The sequence below is a fragment of the Typopeltis vanoorti genome, chromosome 11 (assembly GCF_054136105.1).
Source record: "Typopeltis vanoorti isolate ZY-2024b chromosome 11, IOZ_Tvanoo_1.0, whole genome shotgun sequence".
In the NCBI taxonomy this organism is placed as follows: Eukaryota; Metazoa; Arthropoda; class Arachnida; order Uropygi; family Thelyphonidae; genus Typopeltis; species Typopeltis vanoorti.
This window is the reverse complement of record NC_143559.1, coordinates 90,200,837-90,226,283: the sequence shown is the minus strand read 5'-3', so window position 1 is coordinate 90,226,283 and position 25,447 is coordinate 90,200,837. Positions and strand designations below refer to the sequence as shown.

At 35.0% G+C, this 25,447-nt stretch overlaps 1 protein-coding gene across 1 annotated transcript in view; it reads right to left on the bottom strand.

Moving 5' to 3' along the window:
* The window catches only part of Gdi (GDP dissociation inhibitor), a 110,408-nt gene that overhangs the window by 40,986 nt on the left and 43,975 nt on the right, over positions 1-25,447 (bottom strand). Inside the window, exons 3-6 of the mRNA XM_090400272.1 lie at positions 21,292-21,426; positions 19,839-20,037; positions 11,290-11,421; positions 11,026-11,194 (exon numbers count right to left, since the gene is read on the bottom strand). Coding sequence (XP_090256398.1) covers positions 11,026-11,194; positions 11,290-11,421; positions 19,839-20,037; positions 21,292-21,426 — 635 coding nt within the window. The remainder of the gene's footprint in view (positions 1-11,025; positions 11,195-11,289; positions 11,422-19,838; positions 20,038-21,291; positions 21,427-25,447) is intronic.

Below are 25,447 nucleotides of genomic sequence, written 5' to 3'. Positions count from 1 at the left end.
TATTAATGAGTATATATTCATCTACCTGAATACGGAATGAGATGGGCTGGCAATTTGGGATTTAGTTGACCAAATTGTATTTGGTCGGCTACTGGAACAAATCATGAAACACACCCCAAATCAACATCACTAGAGTTCAAGATCAGTACTATCAACATAAGAAGCCTGAATGGCAAAGAAATGGAACTAGCAGAAGAATTGGATAAGTACCAGATCGACATAATAGGGGTGACAGAAACAAAAAAGACAAAAACTGGTGAGATTTTTCTAAGCAATAAATGCAAACTGTTATATTCAGTCAATAACAATCAGGACAAAGAGGGAGTAGCTATAGTATTTAACACTAAATATGAGGATAATATTCTTGAATGGCAAGCAATATCAAGTAGTGATGTGGGAAATATCAGAATGAGGAACTGGACAATGAGACTTATTTGTGATTATGGTGCCACAGAAGGTTTTACCAAGAAGAAATAGAGAAAAATTTTGAGGCATAAGAGCAGGCAACTGCTCAATGGAAAAAGGAAAAGTTGGTCTTTGTTGGAGATCTAAATAGAGGAGTAGGAAATTATTAGCAGGCAAAGTTTTAGGAAAATTTAGAGAAAAGTGCAAAGCTGCTAATAATAATGATAAATACCTGCAGGGCATGGATTAGTTATTACTGAGCCAATTCCAACATTTCCAACTATGGAAAGAGATGAAAGAAATGAAAGTCACACTGACTATGTTATAGTTGATAACAATGTTTTCCCACTTGTTCAGGACAAGAGGAATACAGAGAATTTAAAATAGGAAGCGATTACTATTTAGTTTTGAGAAGGATGAAATTGAATTTCATATTGAAAAGAAGCGTGTAAGAAAGTTTTAAAATGAATCTAGGTTGAATAGCTTTCAGAAGTGAACTGTAGATGCAAATACACAAACGTTATTCAAGAAAAAAATGAAAGTATTTGTAAAAAGGAACCAAACAGTGAAGATTCAGGTTTGAAGATTCACATCTGAAGAAAACACTGATTCAACCAGAGAGGCATGTGGTGAGATGGTCTGCAAGGATAGAAAAATTAGAGCTCCGTGATGCTCAGGAAGTTAAGACAGTCAAGGAAAAGAAGGAAGCATATCTAAACTAGCAAATAAGTCAACTTGTGCTCTTAGAGAATACAGAGACAAATGTAAGGAAGCAAAACGCTGCTAAACTAGCTAAGCAAACGTCATGGAAAGACTTTGGTATAAGTATGTATTTTATGACTGTAGATCAATATATGTTCACAGGCCAGATTGCCTGTTCTGAGAGCCAAAAAACCTGAGTTTCCAGGTGAAAAAAACCCTCTACCTCCATATGAGACCAGCTAACTCACCTTCAGTCAAAAGAGATCAGATAAAGGTTCCTCACGTCATGGATGGGAATCGAGCCCATGTCTTTCCGACCAAAGGGCTTCATTTATACCAACTGAGCTACAGAGGCTCTTGGTTATATGGTGTAAATGGGACATGATATCAAGCAATACATAGTCTCTAATTAAACTATAAGTCACAGCACTTAGAATTGAAAGGAGGTACAGGAAGATTGAGGTAAAATCAGGTATTTATCACCACTGTTATTATCTATATGAATCACATCTTCTTAATCCTCCCTCTTATCTTTTATGGTGTCAAGGTTTTTTATTCTTGCAACTGCACTCGAGGATAAGGTGGTTAGCCCTATGCCTCCTGGTGTGTCCTATGTCTGTAGATGCGTGTGTTTACAGGGCCGATTAACCTGTTCTGGGGGATGAAAAACCAGGGTTTCTGGGTGAAAAAAACCCCTACCTGGCTAAAAGAGACCAGATAAAGGTTCCTCACATACAGGTCAAACCAGGTCGTTCTGATCAAAGGGCTTTGTCTATAATAACTGAGCTATGGAGGCTCTGGATCACATTATAGAGTGGTATTAAATCTGATATTAAAATTGGCAATGTTAATTTTAGCTCATTACTTTATGCAGATGATGTTATACTTCTGAATAAATCCAATACAAGTCTGCAATATTCCTTGATAAATTCAATACTGTTGTAATAAATTTGATATGAAGATCAGTGAAAATAGGTAGAAACTTTAAAAACATCAATCCTGAATAGTGAACCTATAGAACAAGTAAAACATTGCAGCTATTTAGGCACAAATTTTAGTGTACATGTTAAATTAAATATGGAAATAGGCAACAGAATTAGTAAAACTAGTAAGGTGGGAAGTTGGCTGAATAAATTTATATGGAATAAGAAAGAAATTAGTCAAAATACTAAATGAGCTATATATACAAGACAGTGTTAAAACCAATTTTAAACTTATGGATCTGAGGAGTTGGGTAAGAAATAAAATACTTGATCAAAGACTGGAGACATCTGATATGAGTTCTGAGAAAGATTAGTGGAGTAAACAAATGGCATCAATAGCAGTATCACATGAAAAATGATATTAGGAAAGAACTTGCCATTGTTAGCATGATCACTTGAACAAAATGGAAAAGGAAAGATTAGCAAAACAAGTGTTCTCTGCCAGGTTGGCAAGAAAAAGACCCAGAGGAAAACCAAGATATAGATGGATGGATAGAGCAAAAAGAACCTTAAAAGAAAGAATTATAAGATCTGATAATATTGGAATCCTGAGAGATAACATTAATTTGAGGAAAATTGTTGATTGGAAGTTAGCAATGGTCTAACTTTTTCATGCAGAACTACTATCGTAATTATAATAGTAATGACAATGCATAATCCTTTCTATACACACACACACACTCATTTATCTCAGGGGTGGTCAGACAAATGCTTGATTGCACACCCCCACCAATATCTTTAGTTTACCCATGGTTTTGCACTTTCATACCTTTCACTAAACACTTTTTTCTGAACATCTAACTTCAAAAACCATTCAAATGTAATCTATCAGGCATATACAAGTGCTTTCCTCCATCAAAGTCACTCCATACATCTATAAACTACACAACATTCCTCCTCCTACACGTATGTTTCAGTAAGGAAATACCGTGAGTAGGCATATTACTTAAAATTATAATAACGGAATTAATTCATGTAAAATATTATTTATTAGTAGAATTTTTGCCCGAGTATCACAGGCATCTTCAGTACATGTAAAAAGGCTAATTAAACAATAAGACTATTCCAAAGGGTGCAACCTAAGTAGATCATGTAAGATAACCTAAAAAAGTCATTAGGTATTAAAGGTCCTCGAACTTGAAAAGTCTGGACTTGCAGACTGCAATCAACACTAGACAGAGTTCATTGGAACAAGACAAGAGTCCTTCAAAAAAGTCAGTTCCCCATGGAATGGCTTTATAAAGAAACATGTGAAACCTTACTTCACTCTCCACTTAAACAGATCCGATGGTCTACATCTATCCCCTTTATGGGGATATTTAAATTATTAGGCTGATTTAAAATGCTATTTAAATCAGCCTAATCTTTCCTAAATGACCTTGTTAGTTATCTTACATGAGCTACTTAGGTTGTGCCATTCGGAATTGTCAGTTATGGTTTAATTAGCCTTTTTACATGTACTGAAGATGCCAGTGATACTCGGGCAAAAATTTTACTAATAAATAATATTTTATGCAAGTTAATTCCATTATTATAATTTTAAGTAATTCCTCCTACACAATCTTCTCATTAGCAATTATGACCCTTTTCAACTTTGTTCTATCATCCAAGGCAGCAGACTCAATATTTATTTCCTTACTCATTTTCACTTCTTTCAACTCTCATATCCTCTCTCCTTGCATATTTCTTCCATTTCAAATCATTTGTTCCTGCCAAAACGATCAGCTTTCACTTTTTTCTGCAAACTAACAGCTTTGCTAATTCTTGATCTTTGCACCTGGAAAACATGCTCTCAGCACTTTATTAAGTATACCTCTTATAGACTCTCCATACAATACTTTCTCCTTATTTCCTGTTTCTTGCACTTTTATTTACATTTTGCATTCACTTTTTATTTCATTCTCCTGCCTGCTGCATCAAATGATAGTAGTTTCTCCAGTCATTTTGTCCTATGAAAGATGATACATAAGCATGCCATTTCTCTCCTCATGGTCACCTCATCATTCACATTACTTTCATGCTTTCATTCATATTTTGTGCACTATCGTTCACTACTTCCACATTCTGAAGGACACTTTTGCTATCTTCCCCTACATCATTAATATTTGTCACTTCATTTTTAAGCTTTCCACACAACTAATTTCTCACATTCAAAATACGTGCAACATGCGCACACGCAGTCTCTCTCTCTCTCTCTCTCTCTCTCCCCACTCTCGCTTTCATACCATAACCCATTCACTCTTGACAATGAATACATAGAAGGTACACTGTACAAAATCCCTCCTGCTAAATTTGGCAAACAAGGGAAGCCTTTGCCACCATTTTCTTTGTACACATTAGTGCCATGAAAAAAAAAAGTTTTCTAAACAATATATCATTAAATTTCACAAATATACAATACTCAACTTTACAGTCTAAAAGTAAGGTATATAACCAAAAATAATTACTAATATTCAGTAACTTAAAAGATTTATCTGTAGGATAAATGTAACACTGCTTCTGATATGCATCATGCTAGTGCCCCTCTCCAGTTCTTATCACAGACCAGGCAGAAACCTTAATGGCAAGAACCCTCATATTTTTAATCTGTGGTCTTTATTTAAAACTTTTCAAGTTTCTATATATTTGGCTAGGAAATGAGCAGGGATCTTTAATATTGCCTATTTCTGTTTATTTTAAATTGCCAAAATGAAAACTTTTAGGCTTCTTTGATAAAAAGAGAAAACAATTTGCTTTTGTTAACTATTCAAATATTAAGATATAGAGCTGAAAGGCTTTAATTTGATATAAGTGAAATATTGAAATGGAGGATATTATAGATCCATTCACATTTTATAGCCTAATTTAGAAAGAAAAACTTAAGTTTCAATATCGAACAGAGTTTGAGAACTCTTCTCATAAGCTTTCTAGTAAATTTTCAAATAGAAAGAAATGGAATTTTTTTTTCGATTTTTTTTTTTTTAAACTTTTTTCATTTTAAGTGAAATCTAATCAATGCACTAATAAAAGATGAAATACGAACTCCTGGTTAAAGTTCCTGTCATTTAAATGGTGCAAGTTAACCCAACTCCAATTCAAAAGTTACATTCTCATAAGCTCTATAGTAAATTTTGAATCTTGTTTCAAGTTTCTTTCTTCATTCCATAACATCCTCCATTTCAATAAAATAAAATAAGAACATTAAAGATACCAAGCAATTTTATACGCTAGGTTTTAATCCTTTTTTCCCAAGTGAAGCAAACAGACAAATAAGTCAAGTTTGTGCCTGAACGTAGTTCAAGTCTGAAGCAACTCGTAGTAAAGGTGGAGTAAGCTCCGATCACTTTCCTTAGTATTTCCTCCTAATGCAAAGCACATCCCCTTGCGGAGATGTATGATGCTATGCATTAAAGGTAAGGGCCACAACCCAGACCGGTTTCGACTTTTATTGGGGTCTCGTAGTAAAGGTTGCCAAGGTTGAAGTAATGCAGAGCTTATAGATTTTACCTAAACAAGTTGCCACAAGGTGCTTTGACTTTATTAAATAAAAATCTTCAGATGAGAGTAAAATCTATAAGTTCTGCATCACTTCAACCTTGGCATTTATGGGTCTGGCTCCCACTGACGAGACCTCAATAAAGGTCGAAACCAGTCTGGGTAGTGGCCCTTGCCTTTAATGCATAGCATCATACATCTCCGCAAGGGGATGTGCTTTGCATTAGGGGGAAATACTAAGGAAAGTGATCGGAGCTTACTCCACCTTTACGACGAGTTGCCTCAGACTTGAGCTATGTTCAGGTGCAAACTTGACTTATTTGTCTGTTTGCTTCACTTGGGAAAAAAGGATCAAAACCTAGTTTATAAAATTGCTTGGTATCTTTAACATAGTATACCGAAGTTAAAAACTTTCTACAAAATAAAAATGGATCTTCGTTATCCCCTATTTCTATCTATACTGCATTTATTTAATATAACAAAATAAAAATATTAATGGAACTTTTATTTTAAATTGTGAAATATAAAGAATAATCATGGATTTAATAATTAGAATGAATTCGTGATAAATTATTATCTAGGAGAAGAAATTTCAGTATTTTCGGAGTAGTCTGTCTGGTTCTTCATAAATATTTCCAGCTCCTGCAAAAAAAACTCTTGAAATATGCTAGTAGCTGGTGACAAAAGAAATTGTACTGCCTTAAAAATCTTTTTTTTTTTTTTAATAGCTGATTAATTATTTAATGTAATAATATTAGCCACAACAAAAAGATTTGTCTATTTGTAATCTATATATATACCCCCTCCCCCAGATTATTCGATTTTACATGATTAATCAGATGTGTACTTCCTTTTTTTCTGTATCAGCCAGATGTTTTTACTGTCTGCACATTTTACATATTTTGAATCTACATATAAATCGCAACTTCCAAATATTGCATTTATTATTATTATTATTAATGGCCAAAACCATACTAATTTTCAGTTAGCTTATTTTAATACTTCATAATATAAACAACTTTTAAGAGTGAATAATATAGACTAAAATAAAAATAAAAATAAATTAAAAAAAATAAAATAAAATAAAAAGAAAGTACTGATAGCAACAAGCTTTTGTATATAGTCATACAAAATAAAGGTAAGGAGAGACTTTCCCTGATTGGTTGAGTTTGTTATGTCTGACATAACAGGAATTTTTCTGCTTCAGCCAGTCAAATACCGTATCGTTCTAATGATCTGGCTGAATACCAAAGTAAAATCAAATATTTGGCACATCTGTAGTTTAAAGTAAGTAAAATGCTACCAAAAATAATTATTAAAATTACTAATATTCATTAAAATAACAAAACATCTATAAGCTATGTGGAGTACCGCTTCTACTATGCTCTATGCTAGTGCCACTCAGACTATTAGTGTGGAAGAGAACAAAAACTTGTTCTTCCAAATTCACTACAGCAAACCTCATCCTATAATAGTTTTTTTTGGTCTCTAGGGTTTCATAGCTCATGTTAATTGCAACATTATGTACAATGTAAATAATGCCCTTTAAATATGTTTCCTATGCAAAACATCTTAACATTTTTTAAGTGTTACATTTGTCATTAAGTAAGGCAAAATAATGCTATGTGACTGGCACCTACGGCACCCAACCCTCCGAGTTCAGGGCTGGTAGGCTAGTTCTTTATGAACTTCACTTTAATTATTCAAAATCGCAAAATGAAAATAAAATATTTACTATATAATCAGTCATGACATGTGCGTTATGCTAATTTCAGTAATGAATACTAACATGTACTGTTCTAATGGTCGACAATGAGTTTGATTGTTGTAATTCGGAAACGATAAAATTGTCTCATGAAGGCAAACACATTGTTTGACGTTTCAAAACAATGAAGACGTGACAAATTTTGTTTCAAATTTCGGCTTATCATGCTGATTTGAGCTTATTGGCTTAACAAATTGTTGTCTCATGAAGGCAAACACATTGTTGGACATTTCAAAATGTGACATAAAAACGTTTCAAATTTCGGCTTATCTTTATATATATATATATATATATATATATGGGGTGCTTAAGGGTCAAAGCTGTATAACTGAGAGGAGACCTCCACATAGCCTTTAAAGGAATGCGGAGAACCGACCAGGGCTTCTGACCTAATGTCCAATCCTCACCTTCTCGTGGTGCACCCTGTTGGGTATCTACTTTGATACTGAACGAACGAGGATGGGCTGGCAATTTGGGATTTAGCCGACCAAATTGTATTCTTATTGGTTAAACCAAAATAAAAAATGATGGTACAACATGACAAAATTTCATGCCGGCTGGGGCGTCGCCCGGTTAAACAAGGCCCCCGTTGTTTTCGCCAGGGAACCAGGGCGAACAGCGAAAAGTCAGCTACTGGAACAAATCTGAAAACAAACCCCAATTCAACATCACCAGAGTTAAAGATCGGTACTATCAACGTAAGAAGCCTGAATGGCAAAGAAATGGAGCTAGCTGAGGAATTAGATAAGTACCAGATCGACATAATAGGGGTGACTGAAACAAAAAAGACCAAAACTGGCGAGATCTTTCTGAGCAATAAATACAAAATGTTATATTCAGGCAATAACAATCAAGGAAAAGAAGGAGTAGCCATAGTATTCAACACAAAATACGAGGCTAATCTTCTTGAATGGCAGTCAGTCTCAAGTAGAGTAATGTGGGCAAATATGAGAATGGGGAACTGGACAATGAGACTTATTTGTGCCTATGGTCCCACAGAAGGTTCTACTAAGGTAGAAGTGGAGGAATTTTTTGAGGCTTTAGAAAAAGCAACTGACACAATGAAAAAGGAAAAGTTGGTCCTTGTTGGGGATCTAAATAGTAGAGTAGGAAATGATTGTGAGACATACAAAAATATTTTGGGAAAATTTGGAGAAAAGAGCAAAGCTAATAATAATGGCAAATATCTGTTGGATTTCTGCTCAGGACATGGACTGGTTATTACTAACACCATGTTCCAACATAAAAATGTGCACAAATTCACATGGAGAGAAGAGGCTAGGAATAAGAAAAGTCTCATTGACTATGTTATTGTTGACAGTGATGTTTTCTCCCTGGTGCAGGACACCAGAGTGTACAGAGGATTTGAAATTGGAAGTGATCACTATTTAGTCTTGAGCAGGATAAAATTGAATTTCTTATTGAAAAGAATAACATGTAAGAAAGTTTTAAAGCGAATAAAAGTTGAGCAGCTCTCAGATGTAAACTGTAGACTAAAATACAGAAATATTATTGAAAAGAAAATGAAAGAGTTTGAGAACAGGAATCAAACCTTGGAGATTCAGTGGCAAACTCTGAAGGAAACATTGATTGATTCTGCCAGAGAGGCATGTGGTGAGGTTGTGTGCAAAGATAAAAAAATCAGAACTCCCTGGTGGACACAGGAAGTTAAAGAAGCAGTGAAGGAAAAGAAGAAAGCATATCAAAAGTTCCTGGCAAATAAGTCAGCTTTTTACTCTTACAGAATACAGAGACAAATGTAAGAAAGCTAAACAGTGTGTAAAACTAGCTAAACAAAAGTCATGGGAGGACTTTGGCAAGAATATAGAAAATAAATATCAAGAAGGTGGCAAAATATTCTGGAGGTTGTTGAAGAAGCTTAGGAATGGAGGAAAGAGTGCTGTAAAAGGAATTAGAGATGATAAAGGTGAAATGAAAACAGGAGAAAAAGATATCCTTGACGTATGGAGTAATTACTTTGAAAAACTGCTAAATGAAACAAGCAGTGATGACAGCACAGTGATAAAAAACACTGACCAGGCATACAGTCAGGAATACATATCCATACTTGAAGTAGAAAAAGCCATCAAAGGCTTGAAATGTGGAAAGGCAGCAGGAGTAGATGATATTCGACCAGAAATGCTGAAGTATGGTGGTATAAGAGTCTTACAGTGGCTGCACTGCATAGTTCAGAAAGCCTGGACAGAGGGACGAATTCCCGATGATTGGAGTAGAGCTCTCATAGTACCCATATATAAAAAGGGAAATAAAACTGAATGTGAGAATTACAGAGGTATATCCCTATTGAGTGTTCCTGGTAAGATATATGCAAATATACTTGAGAAACGGTTGAGAAGAATTGTGGAAGAAAAGCTTGGTGAAGAACAAGCTGGATTCAGACCAAATAGAGGCTGTCAGGATCAGATCTTCACTTTACGACAAATAGTCGAGAAAGCATGGGAATATAACAAAGATCTGTATTTAAGTTTTGTCGATTTGGAAAAGGCATATGACAAGGTGCCAAGAGAGAAGCTATTCAATACGCTGCAGTTATATGGTGTCAATGGGGCATTATATCAAGCAATACTTAGTCTTTATTTGAGTTGTGAGTCAGCAGTTAGAATTGAAGGAAGTACAGGAAGATGGTTTAATGTTAAATCTGGTGTGAGACAAGGATGTACATTATCCCCTCTGTTATTCATTATCTATATGGATCACATTATGAAGGAATGTGGTATTAAACCTGATATCAAAATTGGAGATGTTAATGTCAGCTCTTTGCTTTATGCGGATGATGTTATACTTCTAAATAAATCCGCTACAAGTCTGCAAGATTCTCTGACTAAATTGAATAGCTGTTGTAATAGATATGGTATGAAGGTCAGCAATAAAAAGACAAAGACAATGAAAATAGGCAGAATCATTGAAAATGTCAACTGTGTTGTGAATGGAGAACCTGTGGAACAAGTAAAACATTTCAGCTACTTAGGCACAATTTTTACTGAAGATGGTAAACTGAACATAGAAATAGACAACAGAATCAGCAAAGCTGGTATCGTGGGAAGTCAATTGAATAAATTCATATGGAATAAGAAAGAAATTAGTCGGAACACTAAATTAGCTGTATACAAGACTGTGTTCAAACCAATTTTAACTTATGGATCTGAGAGCTGGGTCAGAAGTAAAACACTTGACCAAAGACTAGAGACCGCAGATATGAGAGTCCTGAGAAAGATTAGAGGCGTGAACAGATGGCATCAATGGCAATATCATATTAAAAATGAGGATATTAGGAAAGAACTTGAAATTGTCAGCATCCAGGAATGCGTCAGCAGAGCTAATCTCAGATGGTATGGTCACTTAAATAGAATGGGAGAGGAAAGATTAGCAAAACAAGTGTTCTCTGCCAGGTTGGCAGGAAAACGACCCAGAGGAAGACCAAGATATAGGTGGATTGATACGGTACAAAGTGCCTTAGACGATAGAAATATAAGATCTGATAATGTTGGAGTCTTGACAAGTAACAGACTGATTTGGAGGAAAATTGTAGATAGGAAGTTAGTAATGATGTAATTTTTTCATGTAGTACTGTCATATCCTGTACACCCCTTGAGGGTACATGGCAGGAATTTTTGATGATGATGATATATATATATATATATTCCAAATGTTAATTATTAATTGTTAAGTACTCACCTGCCCAACTTTCACTACTTGATCAGGAACATAGGAAGGATCACAGTAGACTTGCTTGCATTTAGCAGTTTCACTGCCTGAGCGAACACCAACAACTTTACCTCCTTCCATGACTATTTCATCAATTGGTTTATCCAACATATAAGTACCACCATATATAGCACTTAATCTGCAAAAAAATGTTTAATTCACTAGTATACATCCTTCATAAAAGGAAATGTAAATAGGCTAAGAAAACAAAAATAACATCTCCAAGAATTTTACCTAGCAAATCCCTGAGGCAGTTCACCTAACCCATATAGAGGATACAGATAAGGACTCCTTCCATAGCGTGCCAAAGAATCACTGTACAGTTTAATCCTCATAATGGTTTCCAAGCAAGATTTGTTTAAGTAACTAAAATATAAATAAAACTGCTTTATGACTAAAGACATTTTTAATATAGCTTATAATCATTTTTTATATATATATACTAATGAAAAGATGGTCATTATAAAACAGAGTAAAATCCTGTATTCATCTATTTTCTGATATCTGAATAAATTTTTGGCTACAGCAAGTTTGCCCAATCCCTAGTGATAATGGGATATTTTGTTTCCTAGTTATACAGTATCAATTAAAATCTCAAATTAACTACATATTTTAAAAAGTTTTTGTTATGAGCTGCACCTGCCATACTTTGAGAACTAAGAAGGAGAATGAATAGATTAGTAAATTCCAAGATAGCCATTAGCTAAAGGAAGAAAACAGACTAACCTAAACTAACCACAGTTTGAGGAACCTAGATTTTTAACTTCAGAACTGAAAATCAAGGGAATTTTTAATGTGTAAAGAGAAGTTAGACTGGATATAAGTTTCCAAATGAATCCAGTATAGGCAAAGCAGAGTGACTTTTGCAATATTAAAGGAGGTCAAAAATTCTTGGATTTTTATTTTTTTATTTGTTTGTTGATAATGACAATAAGCAAAGTTTGAAGTTTTTGAAGAGCTGATTGTTAGAAGGGTCTCTGCTGATAAGCGAGTTGGTGCTGTGATCTTGCAGAAGAAATTTTTTAACTATATTCAGTAATATTCACAACTGCAGCCATGCTGATTATCTGCTTTCAGCACAATATTAAAGTTATTCCCAAGAGTACAAACTTCAGTAATGGGAATGCTGTATAGGGAGAGGGATAATAAATAACTTTCCACTTGGATAAAGTTACTTACCTTTGCATTTGAAAGGCAGTGAATGTTTTATCCTCTGTGAAAGAAGTTTAGATAAGGAAAATTTTGGTACCACAGCAAAATAACATTCCTTGATAAGATCAATTAACTTGCTACTAGTTAATGGATGACAAAACACATTACGAGTGATTTATCCATAAACTAAGCAGTCACATTACAATTCCAAACTTTTATCAAAAGATATGACTGAAAGTTTTAGAGGTGTAGGATAATATCAATAATTCAGTGTTCAGAATATTTTTAATTTAGGTGTCTAGATTAGTAACAGTAGATTAGTAGCTATTAAACTACTAGTTTGTTTCCACTGTACTGTGGTTATGCCAATTTCTTTATCAATTTCACTGCTAGCAAAACACAGCTCTGCTGTGTTTTGCTAGCAGTGAAATTGACAAAGTTAACCAAATCCCACACTGATGAATGTTTTAGAGAACAGAATTTAAGGTAGCAGAGGTAAAGGTTCTACAGGATTGTCGTGATTTGTGCATTGCAAGGTTTGTCAAATGAAAAGTTGGGTAATATGCTGTCATCAGAAAAGTGTATTGGATTGGCATTGGAGTAAATCATTTATGTACAGAAGAGGATGGGTGAAAGAACAGAGCCTTAGAGGATCCCAGCATTAGTCGCATAATTAGAATATAATGAGCCTTCCACCATCATTCCAAGTGAGCATCTAGTCAGAAAGCTGGCAACCCAACTGCAGAAATTGGGGTCAGACCAAATGATGGGAGTTTACTAATAGACCTTTGTGCCAGACCCAATCGAAAGCTTTGGAGATATACAAGGCCAACCACTCGAGATCCAAATTTTTCCGTAGTGTATGTCCAGATATGGGTGACATAAGTAAATAGATCCTCTGTTGATCGGTAACAATGGAATCCATACTGGTAGTCGTTTATTAGATGAGCCTTAAAGGTAGCATAAAAGTTGTGTTGATGGTTCTTTCCATTATTTAAAAATGCAGATAAGATGAGCAAGTTTGGACAGTAGTTTGAAAGAAAAGCGTTGTTGCCTTTCTTAGAAATAGGATGCAGATGGGCTAATTTTTTAGAGTGCAGAATAGATACCAGTAAAAGAGTAAAAAGGTGACAGAGGGGGGGGGTCATCTCTGGAGTACAAACCTTTAGAATCAGAATGAATGCCATCAGGGCAAGACTTTTTGGTATTCATTTGGACAAGATTTTTCTTATCTCTGGCAAAATTCAAATAGGACAGTGAGTGTTTGGAATGGTTGGGAACATTTACCACAATTAGTCATGAAACACAGGAAGCAAGAGGTTGGCTTTTTTACTGTGGGTAATAATGCAATAGGACCATCTGGATGTAAAAGTGGTAGGAGCAGTGTTGGGCAAAAGTTACAGCCAATAGCTTTGGCTACATAACAGAAGGCAAGGCTACCATTTGAACAAGATGCCAGTTACCTGCTTTTAGCATTCTCAATCAGTTTTCAATATGCTGATAGTTTTCTTGAAGCTATTCTAGACTTTTGGTATAAGCAGTATGGAAGATGGAGTTTTAAATGCAAGCCAGTTATGGTATGGGCAACTCTTGTACAGCCTTGGCACACTTGTGGGAAAGCCAAGACTTTGACAAGAGGAGATTTAGAATGGAATGGGGAATAAATGTTTTCATGCTGATAAGAATTATTTCAGTGACAATAAGCACATAGGTTGGGGTAGGATGGCTAGAAACAATCTGCCCAGGGAAATGAGACATAGAAATTGCAAAGATCATGCCATTTGGCTTTTTTTTTTTTTGGCTTTTTTATGTGTTGCTCCATGGGAGGGGAAGAGATCTGTATTAAATTGTGGTCCGAACTGCCTAGAAGACAGATAATATTCAGTGTACTTTGATAGGTCACTGGTAAGGAAAAGATCCAAGGTGTTTGGAGAGTGGTTGGGATTGTCTATTCTGGTAGGCATGTGAACAATTTGTGTAAGATCACTGGTGATAGCAAATGTCTCAGCCTCTCTACCTGCTCAGTCTATGCAGTTGGAAAAGGAGAGTCAGCTGTTGAGAACATGGAAGTCTCCAAAGAAGATGACCTCACTATTAGGAAAGCTGCATTGAAGAAAACTGACATTTAGAGAATGAAAATCAAAAAGTCCAGAATGGTTGTTGGCATTAGGTTGTTTCTGGTCTCTGAAATGTAGAATATGAGAGGACAGATTGAGAGAATGCAACTTACAGAGCCTAGTGGATAGAAAGAAGAGGGGGAGACATAAGTTGGTAACTGGTAATTACCAGATTAGCATGGTTGAGATTTTTCATAGAATACCTGGAGACGGGGAGAACGAGAGGCCATCCCTGGAAGCTGTAGGTGGGTGTGAGCAGGGAGAGTGGATTTTTTCCCCCCCATAGAGAGTGATGGGTGATTGGAATGCATTCCCTGAGAATGTGGTGAGTGCAGTGAATGCATTTAAGTCGAGGTGCGATGAGCTCTGCACGTGATAGTGCAGAGCTCATCGCACAACGCACATTCCACAACGAGTTCTTTTGACTCTGTGGAGGCCTGTTTATAATGATAATAATTAGGAGAGTGGTAGAAACAGCAGATGAATGACAGAATAGAGTAGAGAGAGAGATTTTCAGCCAAAGGAGGTCAAAATCAGTGATTCTAGTCAAAGTATGCTTTGACATGGTATGCCAGAGTGAACATATGCACAAAGCCCACCGAGGCAAAATATACCAAGAATAACTGCGAAAGAAGTAATGTTGAACAAGAATGATATTTAAGTTTCTATCAGGAAAAGTAGATGAAGATTTGCAAACTGGACTTAACAGAGATGTGATATGAAAGATAAATGTTATCTAAATGTAAGGCTGATTCCAGGCATCAAAGACAGTACATGTGTGGAGAAGCACTTACAAGGATAGCATCAATTCCCCCCCCCCCCCACACACACACACCTTCATTCAGATCCTCCTGCAAGGTCACAACAGAGCAGACTAATGGCTGCTCTGTTGTGAGTGGACAAATGATTGGAGCTATCAATATTGCAAAGTGCAAGATCTTGAAATTTGGTAGGAAAGGTTGGGATGCAGAGTATACAATTAATGGAGAAATTTTGAAGGAGATGGAGATGAGAGATTTGGGAGTGATAGGGGACAGACTTGAAGTTTAGGAGTCACGCTAAAATTGTAAGAACATCATTTCCAGATTAATGTAGAGCAGATATTTCACAGAGTAGAGGGTGGCAAAGATAGAACATAATCTCCCTCTCTTTTGATACACTGTCCGCTGCAAAAGTTTTCCAGAGCTATAGTGATAAAACTGTTCTAGTTGTATCCATTTGGGATAATTTGATTATTTCCTAAACTGAAGACTTATCTCAAAGGTCCAAGGGAGCCAAGTATGGGCTATATAGAGGATATTCCACAACTTCTAATCTCTTCAATATCTATTGAAGCACACACACACTCCATGTGTGGCCTCACATTGCCTTGTTGCAAAAACAAGGACTGTTCCTCAGCATGAACACAAGTCATTGTTTTAACTTTCTCAAGGTTTTCACACAGATTTACAAAGTTCTTGTTGCTCCTTTTACTATACAGTTCTGGTGAATGACACCATTATTGCTGCAAAAGGCAGCATGCACTTTACAGCAGAAAGTTGAGTGAACTCAAAGGCAAAGTAAGGTTGATGACATTCCATAGACAGGGAAGTCATGATGGGCTCAACTTTTCTCCCATTCAAAATTTTTGAAGATTGCTACATTTCCTTTGGTGACACATGCAATTTGACAAACTTCCAATCTCAAAATATTTCATTTTGGTAGTAGACTAATATGGCACCAACCCAAGCATATTTCAATTCTGTAACAATTTCATTGACTCGCTCTAAACCAATGTTTCAATATTAGTGCAAGCGATCTGACTTATTTGCCCCCCCCCCCCCCGACCCACTTTAGAAAAAGTTGCCATTACTGTTTTTTGTTGATTTTTGCTAAATGACATAGTTCTCACTTCTACAGTTGCTTTCCCATAAAAAGCTTGTAATCAGTACTCAATCTGAACAGTATCTACATTTTCAAGATCAAAAATTTGATTACTGGATGCTAAATACTATTGATGATATGAAATACCATGCTTGCAGTATTTGACAAGACCTACTAGTTGAAGTAAAGAAGCAAAATCAACTTGACCAAGAAGGCAAACCAACAGTAATATGTTACATTTTTGAAAATCTTAGTTTATTTAATTTAAAAAAAATTAACATATAAAATAATAAACACGGGGTGCTTAAGGGGCAAAGCTGTATAACTGAGAGGAGACCTCCACATAGCCTTTAAAGGAATGCAGAGAACCGACCAAGGCTTGGACCTAATGTCCAACCCTCACTTTCTCGTGGTGCACCCTGTTGGGTATCTACCTGGATACTGAATGAACGAGGATGGTCTGGCAATTTGGGATTTAGCTGACCAAATTGTATTCCTATTGTTTAAACCAAAATACAAAATGATGGTACAACATGACAAAATTTCATGCCAGCTGGGGTGTCGCCTGGTTAAACAAGACCCCCGTTGTTTTTGCCAGGGAACCAGGGCGAACAGCGAAAAGTCAGCTACTGGAACAAATCTGAAAACACACCCCCAACTCAACATCACCAGAGTTAAAGATCGGTACTATCAACATAAGAAGCCTGAATGGCAATGAAATGTAGCTAGCGGAGGAATTAAAAAAGTACCGAATCGACATAACAGGGGTTGCTGAAACAAAAAAGACCAACTGGTGAGATCTTTCTGAGCAATAAATACAAAATGTTATATTCAGGAAATGACAATCAAGGAAAAGAAGGAGTAGCCATAGTATTCAACACAAAATACAAGGCTCATCTTGAATGGCAGGCAGTGTCACGTAGAGTGATTTGGGCAAATATCAGAATGGGGAACTGGACAATGAGACTTATTTGTGCCTATGGTCCCACAGAAGGCTCTACTAAGGTAGAAGTGGAGGAATTCTTTGAGGCTCTAGAGAAAGCTGCTGACACAATGAAAAAGGAAAAGTTGGTCCTTGTTAGGGATCTAAATAGCAGAGTAGGAAGTGATTGTCAGACATACAAAAATGTTTTTGAAAAATTTGGAGAAATGAGCAAAGCTAATAATAATTGCAAACACTTGCTGGATTTTTGCTCAGGACATGGACTGGTTATTACTAATACCATGTTCCAAAATAAAAATGTGCATAAATTCACATGGAGAGAAGAAGCAAGGAATAAGAAAAGTCTCACTGACTATGTTATTGTTGATAGTGATGTTTTCTCCCTGGTGCAGGACACCAGAGTGTACAGAGGATTTGAAATTGGAAGTGATCACTATTTAGTCTTGAGCAGGATAAAATTGAATTTCATATTGAAAAGAATGACATGTAAGAAAGTTTTAAAGCAAATAAAAGTTGAGCAGCTCTCAGATGTGAACTGTAGACTAAAATACACAAAGATTATTGAAGAAAAAATAAAAGAGTTTGAGAGCAGGAATCAAACCTAGGATATTCAGTGGCAAGCCTTGAAGAAAACCCTGATTGATTCAGCCAGAGAGGCAAGTGGTAAGGTTGTCTGCAAGGACAGAAAAATCAGAACTCCATGGTGGACACAGGAAGTTAAAGAGGCGGTGAAGGAAAAGAAGAAAGCATATCAAAAGTTCCTGGCAAATAAGTCAGCTTGTGCTCTTAGAGAATACAGAGACAAATGTAAGAAAGCTAAAGAGTGTGTAAAACTAGCTAAACAAGTCATGGGAGGACTTTGGCAAGAACATAGAAAATAAATATTAAGGTGGTGATATTTATTTTCTGGAGGTTGTTAATGAAGCTTTTTGGAATGGAGTAAAGAGTGCTGTAAAAGGAGTTAGAGATGCTAAAGGTGACATGAAAACGGTAGAAAAAGATATCCTTGAAGTATGGAGTAATTACTTTGAAAAATTGCTAAATGAAACAAACAATGATGACAGTACAGTGATAAAACACTGACCAGGCATGCAGTCAGGAATATATATCCATACTTGAAGTAGAAAAAGCCATCAAAGGCTTGAAATGTGGAATGGCAGCAGAAGTAGATATTCAACCAGAAATGCTGAAGTATGGTGGTATAAAAGTCTTACAATGGCTGCACTGCATAGTTCAGAAAGCCTGGACAGAGGAACGAATTCCTGATGATTGGAGTAGAGCTCTCATAGTACCCATATATAAAAAGGGAAATAAAAAATGAATGTGAGAATTACAGAGGTATTTACCTACTGAGTGTTCCTGGTAAGATATATGCAAGTATACTTGAGAAATGGTTGGGAAGAATTGTGGAAGAAAAGCTTGGTGAAGAATTCAGGTCAAATAGAGGCTGCCAGGATCAGATCTTCACTTTACGACAAATAGTGGAGAAATCATGGGAATATAACAAAGATCTAAGTTTTGTCGATTTGGAAAAGGCATATGACAAGGTGCCAAGAGAGAAGCTATTGAATATGCAACAGTCATATGGTGTCAATGGGGCATTATATCAAGCAATACTTAGAATTGAAGGAAGTACAGAAAGATGGTTTAATGTTAAATCTGGTGTGTGACAAGGATGTCTCACATTATCCCCCTCTGTTATTCATTATCTATATGGATCACATTATGAAGGAAAGTGGTATTAAACCTGATATCAAAATTGGAGATGTTAATGTCAGCTCATTGCTTTATGCGGACGATGTTATACTTAACAATAAATCCACTACGAGTCTGCAAGATTCTCTGACTAAATTGAATAACTGTTGTAATAGATATGGTATGAAGGTCAGCAATAAAAAGACAAAGACAATGAAAATAGGCAGAATCGTGAAAATGTCAACTGTGTTGTGAATGAAGAACCTGTGGAACAAGTAAAACATTTCAGCTACTTAGGCATGATTTTTAGTGAAGATGGTAAATTAAATATGGAAATAGACAACAGAATCAACAAAGCTGGTATGGTAGGAAGTCAATTGAATAAATTCATATGGAATAAAAGAGAAATTAGTCGGAACACTAAATTAGCTGTATACAAGACAGTGTTCAAACCAGTTTTAACTTATTGATCTGAGAGCTGGGTCAGAAGTAAAACACTTGACCAAAGACTAGAGACCGCAGATATGAGAGTCCTGAGAAAGATTAGAGGCGTAAACAGATGGCATCAATGGCAATATCATATTAAAAACAAAGATATTAGGAAATAACTTGACATTGTCAGCATCCAGGAATGCGTTAGCAGAGTTAATCTCAGGTGGTACGGTCACTTAAACAGAATGGGCGAGGAAAGATTAGCAAAACAAGTGTTGTCTGCCAGGTTGGCAGCAAAATGACCCAGAGGAAGACCAAGATATAGGTGGATTGATACGGTACAAAGTGCCTTAGACGATAGAAATATAAGATCTGATAATGTTGGAGTCTTGACTAGTAACAGACTGATTTGGAGGAAAATTGTAGATAAGAAGTTAGTAATGATGTAATTTTTTCATGTAGTACTATCATACCCTGTACACCCCTTGAGGGTACATGGCAGAAATTTGATGATGATGAATAATAAACACACAGAAAGTTAAATCATATGCTATTTAGACAAGTATAGGTGAAATACTTACTCATCATCCCTATATAATGCAAGAGCATGACCAGTGAAATCTGCAGTATCTTTATCTAGACCAAATTTTTCATATAGTTCTGCAGTTGTCATATGATTTGCATCAACATCCTTCCAAGATTTTGGATCATCTGATGAAAATTCCTGTACAAATACTAAGAAATTTCTGAAACGGCGCTTCTCAAACATTCCCATCAAGTCTATTAAAGAAAAATTGGAAAGATTTATTACAGAATTCACTAAACTCAACTGAATTAAAATTTACAATTACAATTAATTTAGTATTAAATTACTAAAGCTAATAATTCTGAAAGCTTCATTCACAGCTAGTATCATCATAATAAAGTGAAATTATGTCTCTGCTGATTATCACACTATGTGTTTAAACCCCACTTTGTTTCTGAATTAGTTACTAGCGTAGAACAAAGTTCTTAATTCCAAATGATACTGAATTTACACTTCAAAAATATGAGCAGATCAAAGAATGCTATGGAGAATCCCCCTCCCCATTTCTCTTGATGAAATAAATTATAGCTGGGCTTTGGATTAAAACCAGTTTCCTCCATTAGTTTGAGACTAGCCTTTTTAAAGAATAGTACTAATTCATGCAGACAATTTCATGTCTTTCTCTCAGTTAAAAAAAATAATAAAAAATAATAAAAAAAAGTTGAGACAATCATTCTTACTTAACCACCTTACCGGGCCATTAAAGATCAAATACGCACCCGCAAAAGCTTCGTATCCATTATAAATTTCAATGTAATATCAATGGTGTTACAATTTTAATATGCACTTCACATCCATGGAAATGTGGATATATATACGTCCTGGCTGGTAGCGTGGTTAAACATTACTATCTTAAACCACATCTTAAATCCGCTATTATTCCCCCCCCCTTTTATGTGATGTGACTCCTGCCCACAAAAGGAATGTTTCAGGTTCATCTGTTGTTTCTGAATGTTTTTTTTTTTTTATAATAAAGCAGACTAACCCATTGATGATTTAATGCAACAAGATGATCCAGTAACTGTTACATTCTCACACTAGGTTCATAATTATCTCAAAACTAGAATATTATCTCTAACCACCACAATACACAGAGAAACATGAAACGATATATTTTTGAAAAGTATTTTCAAATACTTTGAACTATTCAAACTGAATATTCAGTGAAATTAAAGCAATTCATAATCACTCACTATTTCAGATCAATGCGCATTTCATAAATCCTAGCTAATGCTCCATAATTGCTGAAAATCAAAAATGTAACACTTAATGAGAGATGAGATCCAAGTTTACAGCTCTGGTCAGCATATAATTTTTAATTTGAAACATGACAATGTCTTTCTTAAGGCAAGGTGAATTAGTCGAAGGAAATAATCAGAGGAGATTTGATGAAATATTTAAATCAAATTTTATATTATGTTATAAAGAAAAGGGATTAAACAACATACTTGATGCTAGGGCCTCCTTTTCATCAGCAGGAACCTTGTATATTTTGCCTCCCTTGTACACGTAACTGCCTTCAACTGATTTAAATTCCAAATACCTAGTAACTCCTGTGTGAATCAGTAATTTGACTAATTGACCTGTAAATAAGCAAGCATAATATTCAATAAATATCTTTATCAGATATAGCATTAAGAAATGGAATGGCACATCAAAACAACAGAATAGGTTATTAATTTTCATTAATTAGGCACACTTTACAATTTTAGAGAATTATTTTTAAGGATAAACAGGTAACTTGTATATGCAACAAAATAAATAAAAAATTTTGTCCAACAGTTCAAAAGGTTCAGTATGAACCTATTTAGTATGAGCTGAATGGGAATAAAGCGTAAGAAAAACATAACCAAAAACTGAACAATGCTAAAATAAGATTAGAGTTTGTACCAGGCATTAAGGTCTAAATCTAAGTCCTAATGATGTGACATAAAACATCTATTAATTGAAATGAAAAGTGAGCACCATCTCTCACAGCAGGAATGAATGTCATGTCTCAGATCTGCTGGAGATAAGGACAGTGTTGCAATGCTTCACAGCAAATCTTTCCATGAGGAAACTACTTTTGTATGGGTCTAATCTTTGAAGGAATCTTACTCAGAGGTACTTCAAAGATTAGATAATATATTCAGCAGAAACATATGTTCAGAAGAAACAATAACTGCAGATCAACTACACTGGCCAAAGTAGGATAAAAACGCAGATGCAAGGGTTTGATGAACACTGGTGGAAGTCTATCTTTCGCCAAATGCAGAAATAAAGATAACCTACAACAGACTGCCAGCCTGGTCAGCATATCCACTCTCCAGCCAAAAGGCTGCAGTTTCGAATCCTGCTGTGGGCATGGGTGGTAGATGGCATTGGTGTAGTTGCGGTTTGCTGTAGTTGGTGGATTGAGTGGTAGAGAGAGAGAGTTGTAGAGTAGGTACCCCTCCCTCGATGAGTTTTTGGACTCTTTGGAGGTGTCATGTAATAATAATAATAATAGCCAGAACTTAAAAAATGGGCTCATCTGTGACAAATGAAAATTTTTAGTGGCCAAGTAAAAAAAAAAGAGGAGTTTCAGTTCGTCAGATTTAGGTAATGCTAATTCTGTTTCATGTTGTGAAGGATTTTTTTTTTAAACTTATTGCATATATTGGAGAATGCTGGGTTATTGCAAATACCTCTTTTATAGATTATAATCTATAAAAGAGGTATTTGCAATGATAAAAAAAAATCATTTTTTTTATAAACGGAATGAGACCAATCAAAGGATTATGAATGTTATTTTATCTTTTGAGAGCATCTGACCAATGCATGGTAACCTAAAAATAGATATGCAGCAGACAGATTTCAATTAGTCTATTTCTTACCTAGTAATGGAATATGCAGAATTTGACTATTAATAGTGGATATCAAAAACTTGAAAAGATAAAGAAGTATTTTCCTAAAATATTTCATTATGCTGATTGTAGCCAAAATGTTTTCCAACTGTTTCCTAAGTTGCTGCTATGTCATAGGATACTGAATGTTTTCGATACTTGTTTATAATGCAACAAATAAATTACTTTTTTTTTTCTATAAAAGCAATTCAAGATAAGTGTTAGATATAAAAATATAGCAAAATGAGAATTAAGAAAAATAATAAATGATTTTATCACATAAAATGCATGACTTTTTTTTTCTTTAGCCTGATAAATTAATATAAGTAGTTAGTATATTTGCTTCAACACTTGCAGTTATACAGGACAAAAATTAGCCATAACATTAACAAAAGCTTATAAATTGATCAAATACAAGAATCAACATAACTATGATATAATAGATGTTGAAAGTTTATTTTTCACTTGGTTAAACTATAATAAATTTAGTTTAATCCTTTATCCAAGTGTGAGCAAACAAAGTTTGCACCTGAAAGCATCTTCAGGACTGGGGTAAGGTGGTACAACACCGGGAAACTTTGCTAATGCTTCTGCCTGGTATCTCCACTTGGGCCTGACTCCCACTGAAGAGACCTCAATAAAGGTCGAAACTAGTCTGGGTTGTGGCCCTTCCCTTAATGCATAACATTAGACATATCCGTAAGGAGATGTGTTTTGCATTATGGGAGATACTGAGATAGGAGTGATGTTAGCTTGCTCCACCTTTGCAACGAGTTGCCTGGCGTTGTACCACCTTACCCCAGTCCTGAAGATACTTTCAGGCACAAACTTTGTTTGCTCGCACTTGGATAAAGGATTAAACTAAATTTATTATATGATATAATAGGCAAGAGGGGTAGAGCATGCTCAGGCTAACATCTGAGATGTCTGCATGACTAGTGAGCCAGCACAAAATTTTTCAAACACTGAGCAAAGCTATATGGTTGACTTCCTCGTTAGAGGTTAAAGGAATCCTATAAAAGTTTGTGGCTTTGTTGATGGACTCTATAAAACCATTGAACAAGAAAGTTGATATGTTGAATTTTTTGATGTAGTAATGTTTGTCATGAAGGATGGTGAGGTTGAGCATGAAAATAACTAGAGTGTTTGAAGTATTGAAAACTGAAGTCTTTCCCACCATCTAGCTGTTGAAGAATCAAAAAAAGGAAATAATGCAATCATCTTATTTTCTAATGTAAACTGCATTCTGAAGGTGAATGGCAGCACCGACAAATGTCTTGGAGTTCAGATATAAAATTTTGCCAAAGAGCAAAAATATCATCCACAGAAAGGCTTAGGATGAAAGTTTTGAATGAACATTGCTCAAAATGTTCCATGAACTAAGTGGCTAATGAAGAGGAAAAAAGACTTCATCGCCATATCTCTTATCTGTTGATAATTTTTTTTTTCTGATAAGCAAAACAATGAATTAAAATCAAAAAGTCAAACTAATCAGCAGGATCTTACTAAAGCAATTTCAGTTTCTTCTAAAGGTATGTTAATAAACAAGTAGACCATGTTTGAGAGTTAATATATTCACGAAGTGATTCTGAGATCTAGTTTTTAAAATCTAAAAAGTTGTTCTTAATATAAAAAGGGAATTTATCAATGAAGGCAAAGAATAAAACCAAGTTCTTTATTTGGCAAGCTTGTAGCTGGCACAACTAATGCAGTCTACTACACACTAATGAACTGCCTTGTTTATGATTTCATATTAACACTGTTGAACTATTTTATGTTTTTTTTTCATTTTATTTCCTACTTATGCAAGTTATCCATTTTTATTTCTTAAAATATATCTATTTACATTTCTATTAATAACCGAGGAAATTAAATAATAGAAAGTCTGATAGGTAGGCAGACAAAATCTAGAGATGTCTTCAAATTGCTCATGATACAAAAATAATATTTGATATACAAACTAAAGTTTAAAAAATAGATAATTAGTTTCAATTATACATAAATTTTAAATCTGTTCACATCTTACCAATATGCCTCTAACACAAATAAGCATAGTTTCTATGTCAACCAAAATTCTTATTTTATTTTTAAATAAACATCAATCTTCAAATTACACAAAAAATATTTTTGTGTAATCTAAGTTATGGGCAATTATAATTTTCTTTACAAAATCTATCTCCAATGCAGCAGCTCTCCATTGAAACCAACCTGCACTTTGACTACTACTCCTCTCAAACAATCATTAGAATACAGCTAAGGTCTTGTTATTTTGTTTCTGTATCAGTATTAATCTTGACAAGGTTAGCTGAATAAATTCTAGGAAAACATTACAAGCAATAACACATTTTGCAATACAGATTAAGTTAGCATTTATTAAACTGATTACATTTCACTATTTCTTGAATAATTTTAAATTCATCTCTTTTTGTTCTTGCTAATAAAATATTGAATAATTGTTTATAGGGATACTAATTAGCAGTTAATTCCATTTAAGTTTTCTTTGAACCATAGAAGTTTTAAGGAGAATTAAATGGATCGTGATCATGGTATCAATATCAGAACTGTTCACTTCCTTAAAATATAACATTCTTGATATGTACTTCAGAAGGTATGCAGGATAAATGATAGCACTACATGGCTATGACTACATTATTATTATTACATGACACCTCCAGGGAGTTCAAAGACTTGTCGAGGGAGGGCACCAACTCCACAACTCTCCGTCTCCACCACTCAATCC